Here is a 16,129-nt window from a genome sequence, read left to right on the forward strand (position 1 = left end):
CCTGTCTTGGATGGACACAGTGGAGCCCAATGCTGATGCTTCCGCTCACCTTATTTCATTTATCCTACGACAGTAACGAGGCAGGCACTACTGTTATCCCCATTTTACAAATAAGGAAACTGAGACTCAGACAGAGGACATCACTGGCCCAAACAGAGAAGCTGGGATCCAAAACCCAGGGAGTCAGGCACACAGCCTGTGGGCTTCACCTCTAATAACATTGGAGATAGGGAAATACAAGCGCAGGAAATAATAACAAGAGTAATAGTAACAGTAACAATAATAAAAGTGACTGCCACTTACTGTGGAATGTCACATTTGTTGTCTCCTCAGTCCTCACTATAACCTAATGAAGTAAGTTCTGCTATTCTCCCCATTTTGCAGTTGAAGAAACTGAGGCTCACAAAGAGAAAGCCCCTTGCCCATGATAACAGGGAAAGTAAGAATCAGAGTCCATATTTGCTCCCAAATATCCTGAGTCCGAGCCCTTAACCACTGATTGAGCGGAGAATGAGGCAGTGCTTGGGCTAAAATCGGGTCATTGGTGGGGTGGAGTCCAACTTCTGTTAACTGGGCTGATGGGAGGGGCGGGGGGTGTCAAGGTCAGCTGCTGGGGTTGGGGTTCCCCCACCTACGCCCACCATCTCTTTGAGTCTCCATTAAACTGCGCACAGAACAGCCAAATGGAAACTCCTTCCGCCTGGTTCCCTTTTCTTGCCCCATGCAAGGGAGGTCTCTGCCCGAGAGCAAGTGTGAGGGAGTACCAAGGGTTAATTCCTCCCATCAAAGTTAATAGAAGTTCCCCTTTATCGGGGATTGGTTCTGTGCCCATCCCTGGACCAGAGGAATTGTAGGGTGTTGACAGCACAGTCTTCAGGAGCTGGCGGGCCAGATTCAGCTCTAACTTCTGACACTCACTGTATGGTCTTGGAAAGTGACTTCACCAATCTGAGCTGAGTTTACCTCTCTGTGGAATGGGGAGGCTGATCATGCATCTCCCACAGAGTGAGCATCATTGGAGAGAGCTCAGTGATCCTCAGGGGATCCAGTTAAAGCTTGCCAATATTCATTACCACCCACCACAATTCTAGGAGGCAGATGATATTGTTCCCATTTTACACCTGGGGAAATTGAGGCTCAGAGAAGATAAAAACAGGCCTCAAGCCACACAACCAGTAAGTAAGTAGTGGGTAGGAGTCAGGCTGCTAGGGGTGGAGTGTCATATCCATGACCTCAGACTTCCCTCCACTTATGAAGACCATAACTGGACACCCCCAACACACCTCTCCGTCCCTGAACGCCTCCTCTCTCCTCCTGCAGCCTCACTTTTGACCGTGTGGAGTCTGCCAGCCGCAGCCCAGCTCTCCCGTGGTGCCAGCCTGCTTAAGACCATCCAAAGTGAGAAGGATGTTGTTCCATCTGTGTTTGAGACTCCCCTGGTCACCTCACGCTCATGGCAGATTCAGAGATGTGGGCACAGAAAACAAGGCTGTCATTCTGATCTCTGTCTCCACACCTCAAGCACCCATCAGGGTTCTATGTCCAAAGTTCCAACTGGACAAACCTGATTGGCTCAGCCAGGGTCTGACAACAACTGGTCTGATCAGTGGTGTTGGGGGCAAGGGTAAAGGTGTGGATTGCAGCTGTCATGGCTGTGGGTGGGGAAGGTTCGCTAAGAAGTGGGTAGGAGGAACCTAACTGTCAACCCTGCTACAAGCTTGATTTCTTTGCAGCTGATGTTAATTGACCCATTGTCATGTCCCAGACCCTCTGTTTTATTTGTACAGTCCCACTTAAGGGGGCTTGGAGAAGGGAAGTGAGTTGCCCGAGATCACACCTAGAATGAGAAGTAGATCCAGCGTTTGAGCCCAGTCATTGAGCTCCAGGGTGTCTGCATACAGTTCCAACCCATCCCTGCTCCTCTGGGTCCCTCTGTGACTATGTCTTCCTGGGTCTTCCTTTATCGTTTCTCTGCCTCTGTCTCCCTCCCCCCTCCCCGAAGAACCACTGGCCAAGCCCACCATTTCAGTCAGCCAAGGCACTGCCATAGAGCAGAGGGAAATGGTGACCTTCTACTGTGACACCAAGGACGTCAACATTACCATCCACTGGGTCTCCAACAGTCTTCCCCTGGTGTTCCACGAGCGCACGTGGCTGTCCACAGATCGCAAGAACCTCACCATCCTCACTGTCCAGCGCGAGGACGCTGGGACTTACCAATGTGAAGTTTGGGGTGTCCTCCAAGCCCAGAGCAGTGACCCCACCTTCTTGGCCGTGAGCTGTAAGTCCTTCTCCATTCTCCCCAGCCCCTCACTGATAGCCACTTCCTTGGTGATCTCATTCGGTCTCACAGATTTCAATACCATCCCAACGTGGGCTTGTCCACCCCTGAACTCCAGGCGCATACCTGTGCGGCGTCTTCTCCTTGGATTCTACTGGAACAACCAACTTGACATCCCTAAAACTGAGCTCTTTAACTTTCAGATGTTTGATCCAAAATATTGTCTGGGTAGGGGTGAGGAAAGAGCATTTGCTGGAATGCTTAGCTGTGTCTTCCCACCTACCCAGGGAAGACATTTAATCACCACCAGGCTCTTGCGTCTTCTCTGTAATGGTCCCAGAGTTTGGGTGGGGAGAAAAGTTAGTATTTGTTGACTCCCCAGGTTCGCCCTAAGAGAGCTGTTACTGAAGCTGTTGTTCCTGCTACCACTGTTCTTGTCCCCTCAGATGGTCCTGACCCCGTCAAAATCAAGCTGAAGTCTGGTGTGGCCAACAGGGAGGCGGTTGAGGTGATAGAAGGCTCCAACGCGACCTTCTCAGTGGAGACTCAGTCTCACCCACGCCCCACCTATTTATGGTTTCTCCCCAATGACTCTCTGCCCATCGGGAGCTTGTTCCACACCACGAGCACACTCACCATCCATGCCATGTCAAGGGAACACGAGGGCACATACAGGTGCCTGGTGTCCAACAGTGCCACCAACCTGTCCCGCATGGGGGTTCTGAACGTCCGAGTCCTGGGTGAGTCTCTTTCCCCTGTTCCTCTCCTTTGTTTCTCCGAGAATCAGAGCTACACTGATATCCTACAGTTTGAGGAGGCCAGTGGAGTGGGGAGTTCCCGTGTGGTGGGTGGCAGATCATGGTTCTGAGCACAGGGGAGGACCTGGGTCCTGGTGTGGCACGTCTTCCACAAGGATTTGCTGGCTCTCAGTGGAGTGTCTATAATGTGATTCTCTGGAAGTGGAGGAGGTGAATCTCTATACATACAAACAGTAACACCACATTCAAACATCCCATCCTCACCTAGAGACACACACACAGGTGACAATCACACAGGAACAGCACACTCACGCATGTGCACCACAGACACACACACAACTCACACATAAGTGCACACAACACATGACAGTACAGAATACAACACAAACTCACACAAGACACATATCACATGCACACAACAGATATACACAATACGTGCAGCACACAGTACCTAACACAAACACACAACACATACACACACACCTACACCACGTACACACAATACACACACACATATGCATAGCACATAAACAGTACCCAGGACATACACACAAAACACAGACACACGTATCTCATGAATGCAACAAACAAGACCACAGACATGCAACATATCCTCCTATAAAAACATATACACACAAAACATAATATGTACAAAACAGACACACACAACACGGATACTCCACATCCTCACATACAACACAGAAAATGTGCTATGTATTCAACACCTCAACATGTGCACAATGACACAGAACACACACACAATGCATAAGCACACTACATGCCCAATACAGTGATATACACGCACAGTAAAACACATGCACATGACACACACACTACCACAGACACCAGCGTACTCAGCTACAGAGAATACATACACACACAATACGCACTTGCTCCCAAAGTCCCTGTGTTCACCACCCATACCTCACGGTCACAAAACATATACACACAACACACACAGATACAGCAGACACAAAACACACCCAAATACCACACGCTCTCCTTACACACAAAATTCATAACGCATTCACGTAATTGTCACACAAGACACACTCATACACAAAGGACTTAGATTTACCACCCTCACAGTACATTCAGATGCTAAGTGTGCACGCACGCACACACACATCCCTGGAAAATCCTGTAGGTTCCATATGTGCAGAAGACTGATGAAGGTCCCTGGGTCCCATCCTTGTGTCTCTGTGTGTTCCCAGAAAGACTGACCAAGCCTTGCATCACGCCCTCAAACCTGAGTCCTGTGGAGAACACCAGCCTGGTTGCCCTGACCTGTCAGACCACCCACAAGCAGGTTGGAGCCCAGTGGTTCCTGGGGGGTCAGCTCCTCCAGCCCAGTGAGCACCTGGTGCTGTCGGCTGACAACAGGACCCTGACCATCCACAGCCTCTGGCGAGACGACGCGGGGCCCTATGAGTGTGAGATCTGGAACTGGGGCTGCCGGGCGCGGAGCGACCCCCTCTGGCTGAACATCAGCTGTGAGTCACCAGCAGCCTGGACCTTCTCCCCTTCCCTTCCTCCTTCCCTTGCTTGAAGTTCTTCCTTCCATCCATTCACTCCATAATTATTGAATTCCTGCTCTGGGCCAGGCATGCTGGGCACCAGACAAGACAGCGCACCTGCCCTCATGGAGCTTACATTCTAGTGAGGCAGACAGACCATAAACAGTGAAGCAGGGGAGATACGTGGAGTGTCAGATGGGGCTGGAGGCAGCAAGGAAGACAGTCCAGGCTGGGAGGTTGGGAAGGTGTTGCAGTCCTGGCTGGGGTGGTCAGAGGTGGCCTCCTGGAGGAGGTGGTGTTTGTGCTGAAGGACCTGGGAGGGAGCCGTGCAGGTGGCCAAGGGAAGAGAGTTCCAGGGGAGGAAACAGCACATGAGGTGGGACTGTGCTTGGCATGTCAGAGGAATCCAAGGAGGCCAAGGTGACTGGAGAGGTGAATTATGGGGAGAGTAGAACAGAAGAGGTCGAGAGGGTGGGAGTGGACCACATAGGGTCCTGCGGGCCATGGTGAGGACACTGGGAGCCACAGAAGGCTCTGAGCAGAGGAAAGAGAGGATTAGACTTAGGTTTTCAGTGTCTCTCTGGCCTTTGTCTATGGAGTGGAAGCAGGGGAGAGAGAGGAATTTATAGAAAGAGTTTTATTTGTTTGGGTCCATGGAGAGGCAGGCCTCACAATGGGATTAAATGAGGTTATGCCTGCAAGGATTTTATTAAGGGAATACTCCTGTGCAGAAAAAGTAGGGAGAGAGCCTCGAAAGGCAGGGAGAGCCATCAGACTGAGATGCAAGTCTGACTTGGAGTGAGGGAGAAAGGGAGAGAGGGTTGGGCGGGCGTGTGTAGAACACCATGGAGTCTAAGGAACATCAAGACTGTCAGGGATCCCATGTCTCCCAGGAGGGGATCTCCCTTAGTTTCTCCAGCACACTCCGGTATTGGCAGGGTGTAGCCTGTGAGAAAGTTATGGATGCGTTTTCGGGTCCTGTAGCGCTGCCCTTGGTCAATTACACTCTTACCACTGGAGATCTTTGAGGCGCCCTCTGGTGGTGGTGATCACAATTACCCATCAAGAGATGATGGGGTTGAGCCAGGGTGGCAGCTGGGGGTGAAGAGATGGGGTCGGGTGATGAGATGGGGTCGGGCCGTAAATACATTTTAAATATCAGATTCACAGGATTTGCTTCTAATTGGCATGAAGCCAAAGAGAAATGGGAATGGAACAGGGTGGAATAGGACATCTTGCCAGTGGAGGATGGGTGCATAATGTTTGGCTCTGCATGCAGATGGCCCTGATCGAGTGGATATCACCAGGGGGTCAGCGTCCCAGGTGGTCAACATCATCAAGGCGGAGCTCAACTCCAGCCTGACCCTGCAGTGTCAGGCTGACTCCCAGCCGGATGCTGAGTTTCACTGGACCTCTGCACACTCCACCACTGTGTGTACGGGCGAGCAGCTGATAATCGAGGCCCTGACCTGGGAGCACCACGGGATCTACAACTGCATAGCTTTTAACTCTCTGACCCACCTGGCCCGCTCCACCTCTGTCCTGATCAGAGTGATAGGTGAGTCCTTCTGGTGCACCTTCTCCTTGGGGCCAAGTGACTTTTCCTAATGCTGGCCTCAGCCGTCTAGTCTTCCCTTACCATGGGCTGGGGTGTGGCAATGACAGTCCTGCATGGACAGGTTCCTAATCCGGAGCTGTTGAATCCCAACTGCTCACACTCAGGCGCTAGAATCTCTATTTCCTAACTGTGCGCCCTGGCACACTCCAGGCTGCTGTGAGCCTCAGTTTTCCTACCCATAAATGGGGTTTGTGATGCCTACCTTTCAGTTTAGAAGTACAATGAGTCAGGGAGATAACCAATGAGAGAAGGGGTGAGCTGATAAGGAAAGTCAGGAATCATATTATTCACAACCTGGATGTGACTGGCAGCGAACTACTATGTTTCTGTCTTGAGTCCTTGAGGGGGCAACACAGTGTTGCTGTTAGCCAGTCACTGTTCACGTTCTGGCTCCAGTGCTGTGTGACTTTGGGCATGCTACTTAACCTCTCTGGGCCTCAACTGCTTGTCTGTAAAACAAACATAACAATTGTGTTTATATTATAGGGTTGTTGGAGATTAACATTTGGAAAGTTATTATGTCAGTGCCTGGCATATTATGTTTGTTACATAAAATTATTCCTTATTGAGCCTGTGCTACACCCTAAAAGCAAGCCTTTCCACATATACTATCAACAGACATTTCGTGGATACTCTTGGCCAGCCAGCTCTGAGGCAGGCCTATTGGTGTCTCCATCATATGGGAGAGATTGAGATGCAGAGACTCAAGCCCCGTGACTAGGGTTTAAAACCAGGCTGGCCATCTCAAGAGCAGTGTTCTTAGTTGTCCACAAAGTAGAGGATCCCATTCAGCTTTCTAAATTACCTCACTGAATCTTCAGAATAACCCTCTGGTCTTGTTATGACCATTTGATGGAGAGAGAAACAGAGGCTCAGAGGAGGAAGTAGTGAGTTCGGGTGATGCTCACAGGATGTTGTAGGATTTAAATGAGATCACGTATAAAGGGCTCCTGGAGCTTAGAGATTGGTAGATGGCAGCTTCTATCATCATCATCGCCTTTTATAAAGCACCTACTAAGTGTCAGGCACCATGCTGGTTCTTTTACATGTGATCTCATTTAATCTTCTCAAAAGCCTGTAAGGTTATGGATTACTATGCTTATTTGACATATAAAGAAATAGATACTCCGAGAATAAGACCAAGAACTCCTAAGGCATCCAGGAAGCCCCTTTCTGCCCGTCCGTCCAAAGCAGAGCCCTTTCCTCCTACCCCTGACCCTCGTGTGGCTGCCTTCCTAATTCTTGTGGCTGGACTTCACCCCTTCAAGAAAGGTTTTGGCAGAAGTGGGATGGGTAAGCAGTCGGCCAGTGTTCATGACAACAGCTGCTGTTTATTGATCAATCACCTGCTGGGTGCCCGGCATTAACATTCATGGTCTCATGTCACCTTGGCAACATACCTGTGCAGTAGGTACCACTTACTGCACTTTGCAGATGAAGAAATGAGACTCAGATAGAGAAGTCACTGTCCATGTTCACAGGGCCTCAGGAGGTCTAGGGTGACTCACTTGGGGGAAAGTTAGGTTTCTGGTTGCCAAAGCCCTTTCCTCTGAAGGCCGCATTTGATCCGTTATCCTAATCAGTGTCATAATCACACCAATGCTGACTGATCACTTTCCATGGTTCTAAATACTTTACCTGCATTAAACATATTGAGCATTACATATATTGGATATGAATACATATATGTTTAATCTTTCCAGCAACCATATGAAGTAGGCTTCATATTATCTCTGTTTTTACAGAAGAGACAGCTGAAACACAGAGAGGTTATATTGCATGGCCAAGGTCACACACCTGAGATGTGAACTTAGGCCATTTGACTCCAGAAATCATGTTATTACTACCATGAACTTCTCTCTCCCAGTGACTGGAAGACAAGCACTCATCAAATGACAGTGGAAATAAAGCTACAAGCTTGGGAATGGGCTGGGGACAGGGATGAGAGTGTGTCAGACCCAGGCCCTGATTCTCTCTCCTTGCCCAGGTCCCCAGTCGTCCCTGTCTGCAGGGGCCATCGCTGGTATTGCCATCGGGATCCTGGCTGTCATTGCCCTGGTCACAGGGCTGGGCTGTTTCCTCTACATCAGAAATGCCACAGGGTAAAGCTGGGAATGGGATTGGGGTGCTGGCCCGCAGGGGACCTGCCTGGCAGGAGTGTTGCTGACCATGGTGCTGAGCTGTATCCATGGCAGGTGGGGAAGTCAGAGGGTTTGGGACATTGCCCAAAAATGGACATGGGATATGGGCAAGGACTAGAGGCATAGAAGAATGAGAGTCTTGGGGTTTCAGGTCCTCAAGGGAAGCAGCAGAGGACTCCATCCATGAGGCCGTGACAACTATCTCTGAAAAGGATCAGCCTGCAGAGCCCGGTTGCAGTAAGTGACTCCATAGCTGATGCCCAGAGCAGCAATGAGATGTAGAGAAGAGACTGGTGCTAGGGCCCAGGCCTCTGCTCCAGCTTTGCCCCCAGGTCCCTATGATATCATGGGAAAACCCTGTACTCTCAGAACCTCCATGTCCGCATCTGGAAAGTGGACGAGGTCGGGATCAAGAACTCTGAGGAGTTTGCCTGTTCTAACAACCGTAACACAAATAGGGCAACGTGCTGCCATTCTCTTCTTCCTCACTTTCAGAAAGCTTTGTTAATTGATTATTGTAGACAGAATCAATCACAACACTCCTCCCTGTAAGTTCAAAACCAGGCTCACAGTCTCAACAGAGTGCCTCAGGCACCCTCTACTGATGGAGGGGAGTTGATCAAAGGCAAAACGAAACATCTTTGCCATGTCTGGCCTAAGATTCTGGTATGATCAGCCTTATGAAATGGAAGTTCTCTAGAGACTTGCTCAATCCAGTTCAATTTTACAGAGAAAAAACCAGGACCAGGAAGGGTATGTGATAAACCCAGGCTACAGAGGACCCTGGCCTAACTGGGGCTAGAACTTAGACTTCTGTCCTCAGCTAACTCAGATCTTGATTTCCAGGACACTCCCAGGTCAAGATCACTGGAGATGTGATGGGGAGTCCTAGGGAGAAAGGAAGGAAGGTTTCTGCCACACCCTTCCTGGGGATAGATGTTACCTGGACAAATAGCCCCTTCGCCCCATCCCCTCCTAACTCCAGCCCTGGGCTGGTGTTCACTTTCTCTAGGCTGGCCAATATATGCCAATGTACCAGACAGTCAAGGACAGGTCCAACTCAAAAAGGTAGGTAATGCTCCAAAGGGACCATCTCTGCTCCCCTGACTGTCTGGCCCTTCTCCAGCCCAGCAGGGCTGTTTCAGTCCCATCTCTTGGGGTTGAGGGTTCAGGCATGTTCTCTTGAGAATGCCCAGTGGAAGCTTGGGTCTCTCTGCATCTCCTCCCCTGATTTCTCTGGGGATCTCAAGACCTTCTGTGGCTTTTTCATCTCTTCTCCTTGTCTTCTTGCTCTTCCCTGGACACCCCCAGGGAATCAGAAGGGATGTAACTGTTTCTGAGGCCTAAGCGTTTTCCAAGAATTTCTTGGGGTGGCCTTCATCCCAAGCCCCATGATCTCTTCACTACTTTCTTTTCCCCCAGATACTGCCACTAGACCCTCCTGAGCAGTTCTATGAGGTAGGTTGGCCCTGCTTGATTTTATTAAAGAAGCTTCAAGGGAATACATGTTATATTTGATGAGTCTGAGAAACTGTCTTGTCTAGATCTTTCATTGAGCATTGGAGGGTCAAGAATGGGGGAGAAAGTGGCCCAAGGTCTCACAGGGAGGATCAGATTCTAGGCTCCTGTACTGAGCCGCTTCCAGTTCCAGGGCTTGGAATTGTATTGCAAGTGATGTGGCGTTGGCCTAGAACATGCTGGGTTGCAAAAGATGTTTTAAAGTGGTGGTTGCAGAGGTTGCCAGGTGAAAAGGAAAAGTTCTGGGCCAGAGGGAGGGCCCTGGGTCCTAAATCTACTTCTGCTTCTGATACTTCGTAAGAACATGGTTAAACCTCTTCCTCTCTGGATCCCTGAAGAGTGTAAGTTGACTTTCTAGATGCTGTGATTCTAAGGCAGTCTCTGCCTGAGGGCTCTAACTCATCTTTGTTCACTTGCAGAAGGAATCACCTTCAGCAATGCCTGAGCGCTATTCTGATGGCCCCAGGAAGCCATCACCCAAGCTTGCGTTGCATCCATTGGTCCCAGCACTACCAAGAGAAAACACGGAGTCAAACTATGAGGTATTTTTATGCCATACTGAGTCTTTGGACAGATGCAGAGCTGTCACCAGTCTGCCTTTTCCTCCTTGCTGAAGAGTCTGTAGGATAAACTATCAAGAGATTTCCTTTCAAAAATCTTTTCGATTCCATTCCACCTGTTTCCATCCTATCACTTTCTGGTTCATTTCATTACATTCCCTCCAGTCCACTCCATTTTACTCCATTCCACAAGTCCATCACATTTATTTTCACTCCACCTATCTATTTCCTTTCTATTCATTTAATTTCATCTCCACTTTATCCCAACAATTTCTTCTCCATCCAGTTTAGTATTTTTTCCATTACATCCCACTCCATTTCTTTCCATAGAATTACTTTTATTTCCTTTCCATTCCTTTAATTCCTCTTATTTCTTCCTGTTCCATTCCTGGCCATCACTTCCCATCCACTCCACTCAATGCCATCCCTTTGCATTCAGTCCCACTCCACTCTGTTTCCTTGTGTTTCATTCATTTCTTTCTTCTTTCATTCATTTCCATACTTCCCAATTCTTCCTATTACATTTTGTTTATTTTTAATGTTTCCTTTTAATCCTACCCTATTCATTTCTTCCATAGTCCATTACCATCTATTTCATTCCTGTCTACTCCACTTCCATCCCATCAATTTATTTCATTTCCATTCTTTTCCTTCCGGTCCCATTTCATTCCTGTTCTTTCCATCCACATATTCAATCCATTCCATTCATTCTATTTCTTACCATTCCTCCCCTTCTAGTCAATGTCCCTATTCACATTCATGTCCATTTGATTAGCTTTCGTTTCATTCCACTGCATTCCATTTCTTCTCATTCTGTATATTTCTTTTACATTCACTTCATTTTCTTTCTGTTTCCTCCCTTCTTTTCTCTTCATTTCCTCTTCCTCATCCTTTCCCTTTCCATTCAATTCTGTTTCATTGTTTTCTATTCCTTTCATTCCATTCTCTTCCCTTCTGTTCCTCTTTAACCCACCCCACTCCATTGTATCCCATTCCATTCTACTCCATTATTCATTGGATGAACCATTCTCACAAGATGTGAATGTCTGTGTCTTAGGGATTTTTAAGAACTAAGACAAACACTTCAAAAGTAGTTCAGATAAAGTGGGGATTAATTGAGAGAACACTGGGGAATCTCAGATAACTCAGTTTTAGAAATTACTTTTGGGCCTCATGGGGACTAGAATGTTATCAGGAAGCTTCCTTCTCTTCTGTGGTTGCTCGTTTTTTCTGATCATGAATTCATTCCATTCTCCTCAGTTCACATGGAATTCCTATGTAAGTTCCCTGGTCACTACTCCTCTATAACTTCTGATTATATATGACAATGCCCTCTACTAATGTTTAAAAGTTTCTAGATTCACATTCTCCAGAGGAGAATCACACTTGCTCAGGCCATTGTATGGATTGTGCTGGTATCTATCAGCTCTCCAATTACCTATGAACTGGTACAAACATAGCTCCTAGGTCCCTCTCTTCATCAGGGTCAAAGGAAAGGAGTTACATCTGTTCCCTTTTATCAGTAGAGCAAAAGCTCTTCCTGGAAATCTCACCTAGTACACTTCGTCTTGTATCTCTTTGGGTCGGAGTGCAGTCACATGGTTTTTCTTGTTACAAGGAAGGCTGAGAAAGTGAGGTACTATCCTTCCCAGTCTCTTCAGTAGAAGCAGACAAGAGAGAAGATGTGAGGAAGAGTGTGAGGCCAGCCACCTGAGCATGTTATATCCTGAAGAGATGAGAAGGAGCAAACAATGCAAAGGGTCTGGAGTAGAACATTCTGAGTTGAGAGGCATCAAATGAAAAGGTCCTGAAGTGAATGTATTTGTTATCTGTTACTGCATAATGAAGTACCACAAACTTAGCAGCTTAATACAACACACATTCTTTATCTCAGTTTTTGGGGTCAGGAGTCCAGGCACTGCTCAGATGAGTCTTCTGCAAATAAAGGTGTTGGCCAAGTCTCAGGTCTCATCTGAGGCTCGTCTGGGGAAGGCTCCACTTCCAACCTCACATGGTTATTGGCAACATTCAGTTCCTTTCAGGCTGTCATAATGAGGGCCTCTGTTTCTTGCCATCAGTTGGAGTCTTCACTCAGTCTTTTGCCATGTAGCCCTCTCCCTAAGTGGCTCATGTATTTCATCTTGCTACTTCAAAGCCAAGCCAGATCTTATGCCCTGATCTTACGTAGCAGAATGACATACGTCTTGTCCCCTCTGCCATATTCTAATAGTTGGATGCAAGTCACAGATCTTACCCTCAAATGGAGGATTACATAAGGGCATGAATAGCAGGAGGTGAGGATTATAAGGGTCACCTTACCGTCTGCCCTCCGCAGTGGGGAAGTACATGGGCCATTCCAGGAACAGCGAGGTGCCAGTGTGGCTGAAGTACAGTGAGAAAGGAGGAAGACCTTTGGAATTTTCAAGGATGAGAAAGGAGAATGCCAGAGTGTTTGGGCCCCTTCAGCAAGTTGACCAGGAAGGCTCACCTAGAAATGGAACTCACTTTTTCTTTTTGTTTAATAGGTGCTTGTGAATCCAGAGCACAACATTTACTGCCAAATGAATTCCTCCACCTAACGGAAGCAGAGATCCTTTCTCCAGAAATCCTAGAGAAACCATGCTCAATCATATATTCAATGACATTTACTGTGTACATATTATGTCCTAGACATCGTCTTTGTAGACCATATGATGTTCTGTTTCAATGTGTTTTTCAGGCTCTGGACCCTAGCTCCCACCAAATCTTAGGCTTTTGACTCATGTTTCTTTTTTCCCCCATACTCACTGCTACACTATTTTATTTTAAAATGTGCCACAGTGAATGGATGTATCCATATTGGTTTTTAGAAATGTACTATATATATATATATATATATATATATATATATATATATATATATATATACACACACACACACAAAGTACATATGTCATTGGTTAAAGAACTGTCCAAAAGAAGAAATAATTACCAGAAAGTTAATGTAGTGGGGAGGAAGGATATAGCTCAATGGTAGATCATGTGTTTGGCATGCATGAAGTCCTGGGTTCAATCCCCAGTACCTCCACTAAAATAAAATTTTAAAAACAATTTAAAAAACTGAATTACCTCCCCACTCAAGAAAGAAAGAAAGTTAATGTAGGTGTTTATACTTCATTTGACAATTACAACTTATTTGAACCTAGGTTTCAGTTTCCTAGTAATGACTGATAATAACAGTGACTGGCAATTACAGTGACCGAATAGAGAACTGTAAATTTCATTATTGTGCCTTTGGTCAAAATTTTCAATGATGGAAAATTTTCACCAAAATTCTGTGCTTTAGTTAACCTAAAAAATGATTATCCTTTACTGAAGAAATTTAATGGAATCCTAAAGCACAAATTTACTAACAATTATTCCTATAATGGGGTATATATTCAGAAGGAATAAATATCTGTGAGTCTTACCAAAAAACTATTCTGAGAGCGCAAAAAGTATAATCATAATAATAAATAATGAATAATAAATCATTCACATACAAGGGTCTCTTGTTTAGATGCCACTGCAGATTGACTATGCTAAACAGAAAGGCAGCACCTCATTTCTTACTCTTGTAAAGGAGGAAAAGCCTTTAAAAAAAACCTCTTTGAAGAAGTTTCAGTAGCTATGTTCAGTTGACTAATGTTTCTTTAAAAGCAACAGAAACAGGGCAAAAGCGACCTAGAGTTAAGAGGGCCAAGTTCTGATACCCAGAAGCTGGGGATGCCATAGTGTTTGCTGCATCACAAGGATGGACAAACACTGCTGGACACAGCAGCCAGGGAGAACTGTGAGTCTGAGTTCTAGAGATGAGCGTGGGATGTATGCAGGGGTCAGACAAGCAGTGTCTTTTCAAATCATGGTAGAGGATAAGGAACAAGGAGCTGTTAAGAGATAACAGGAGAAATCATAAAATGAAACATGGGGATGAGGCACATGAGGAGAAGTGGGCATGAGATGCTTAGAGTCCTGAGGAACTCAAGGGTGGAGATGTGAGAATGAGATTTGCTAAAGGTAAAGAGGAGTCAAGAACGACTTTTAGGTTTCTGGCCAGAGCAACTGGATGACTAGCAGGCCACCTTCTGAGGCAAAAATGGGGGAGGAGCATTTTGGGGATAGAGAGGGAAATCAAGAATTTGGTTTAGACATGTCAAGGATCAGTTGGAGCATTAAGCAGTTCATAGAAGTCTAGGCAAAGGAGGGCTGGAGATACACATTTGGGATTTGAAGTTATGGGGGTAGATGAGATCTTGTGTCAGGGGTTCCCAGGACCACCCTCAGGATCGAAGATTTGCTAAAAGGATTCACAGGACCTAGAAGTTCTTATACTCATTTTTATGGCTTATCACAACAAAAGGATAGAGGGTAAAATCAGCAAAGGGAGAAGGTGCCAATGGCAATGTCTGGAGGAAACCATGAATAAGCTCCCAGTGTCCCTTGTCTGTGGAGTCACATGGGGATTCCCACAATGTGTGACAACACATGTGAAGTGTTGCCAACTGGGGAGGCTCACCCTGAAATTGAATGTCCAAGGTTTTTAAAAGGGGGTCAGTCACTGAAGCTCCAGACTCCCAGAAGGGTAGCAGATGTTCACTATAGATCACATTGTTTGTATAACTATCTGGACAAATGGGTAGAGACACGCAAAAACACTTTTATCACTTAGAACATTACAAAAGCTCAGTTGCTAGAAGCGGACCAAGAACTAGTCATGGAGATAGGCCTTTTGTGGGGAATATGCAGGGTTTGAGCAACTCAGGCCTGCTAAGTTAACCCTTTCCTCTACAGATCCCAAAGAGAGTGGATGAAGACAGAGAAGGGTAGAGACTGACAAACTAAGCACTGGTCCCTTAAACATTTATAGTTTGAGACAGAGGATCAAGCAAAGGACAAGGACTGTCTTTTTTCTTTTTTTTCTGCCAAGAACCTCCTCCTTGCTTCCCCTTACCACCGAATATCCTAGGAACAGGTCACACTCTTCCTCTCCCTTATCTTTTGTCTTTAAAGCAAATGGATTCTCAACCTCCTTGCTCTTCAGATATTAAGCCCTCACCCAACTCCTGGCCAGTAGAACCTCAATATGAAAATTGGGTCACAGCCAATCCCCAGACAACTGAGAGATAAATCTCTGGATTAATTGGGCATCTTTGTAGAAGGAGCTCCTGTTCCTTAGTAGTAGCTGTTCCAAAGTCCCTATAATTCAGGTTAGGTCAGGGATTCAAGTGCTCCTGGAAGTAAACTTTACCATCTAGTTCATTTTGAAGGGGAAAAAAATGACCAAACAAAAGACAAAGTCAGTTTTAAATTACATATCACTTATGCTTTAATGTCTAAATATCTTAAAAAAAAAAACAAAAACAACTGAACAGAAAAAAAGGAAGATGAGCTAACATTCAAAGCACCCATTGTGATTTTGTCATGTTTGTACTGAGTCTGTAAATCAATCTGCAAGATTTAACATTTTTACAACACAACAGTTATAAGGCAGCATTTGTATGTCCACACTATCTCAGTAGGGTTTTGAAGGTTTCCTCTAATGTCTCTACATATATTACTAAATTTATTTGTAGGACCTTTTTTTTTTGGCTTCTGTTATGAATACATACAAAACTTTTCTCTGTCTTGTTTGCAAACTTTGTATTGATTATGTGTAAGAAAGATACTGAATTGTAGGCAAGGGGGGAATAATGTGAAAATTAAGAGCATCTACTCCAG

At 46.2% G+C, this 16,129-nt stretch overlaps 1 protein-coding gene across 18 annotated transcripts in view; it reads left to right on the forward strand.

Moving 5' to 3' along the window:
* Window positions 1-16,035, forward strand: part of CEACAM20 (CEA cell adhesion molecule 20) — a 100,138-nt gene extending 84,103 nt beyond the window's left edge. For all 18 annotated transcript variants that reach the window (XM_074369472.1, XM_074369478.1, XM_074369470.1 and 15 more), the window contains 11 exons: window positions 1,321-1,398; window positions 2,003-2,281; window positions 2,728-3,021; window positions 4,254-4,532; window positions 5,836-6,114; window positions 8,162-8,276; window positions 8,467-8,552; window positions 9,328-9,383; window positions 9,738-9,773; window positions 10,253-10,375; window positions 12,919-16,035. In XM_074369472.1, the coding sequence (XP_074225573.1) occupies window positions 1,321-1,398; window positions 2,003-2,281; window positions 2,728-3,021; window positions 4,254-4,532; window positions 5,836-6,114; window positions 8,162-8,276; window positions 8,467-8,552; window positions 9,328-9,383; window positions 9,738-9,773; window positions 10,253-10,375; window positions 12,919-12,972 (1,679 nt within the window). In that variant the 3' untranslated portion in view covers window positions 12,973-16,035. The remainder of the gene's footprint in view (window positions 1-1,320; window positions 1,399-2,002; window positions 2,282-2,727; window positions 3,022-4,253; window positions 4,533-5,835; window positions 6,115-8,161; window positions 8,277-8,466; window positions 8,553-9,327; window positions 9,384-9,737; window positions 9,774-10,252; window positions 10,376-12,918) is intronic.
* The last annotated feature ends 94 nt before the right edge of the window (window positions 16,036-16,129 follow it).

Source organism: Camelus bactrianus, chromosome 9, assembly GCF_048773025.1.
Source record: "Camelus bactrianus isolate YW-2024 breed Bactrian camel chromosome 9, ASM4877302v1, whole genome shotgun sequence".
Taxonomy (NCBI): domain Eukaryota; kingdom Metazoa; phylum Chordata; class Mammalia; order Artiodactyla; family Camelidae; genus Camelus; species Camelus bactrianus.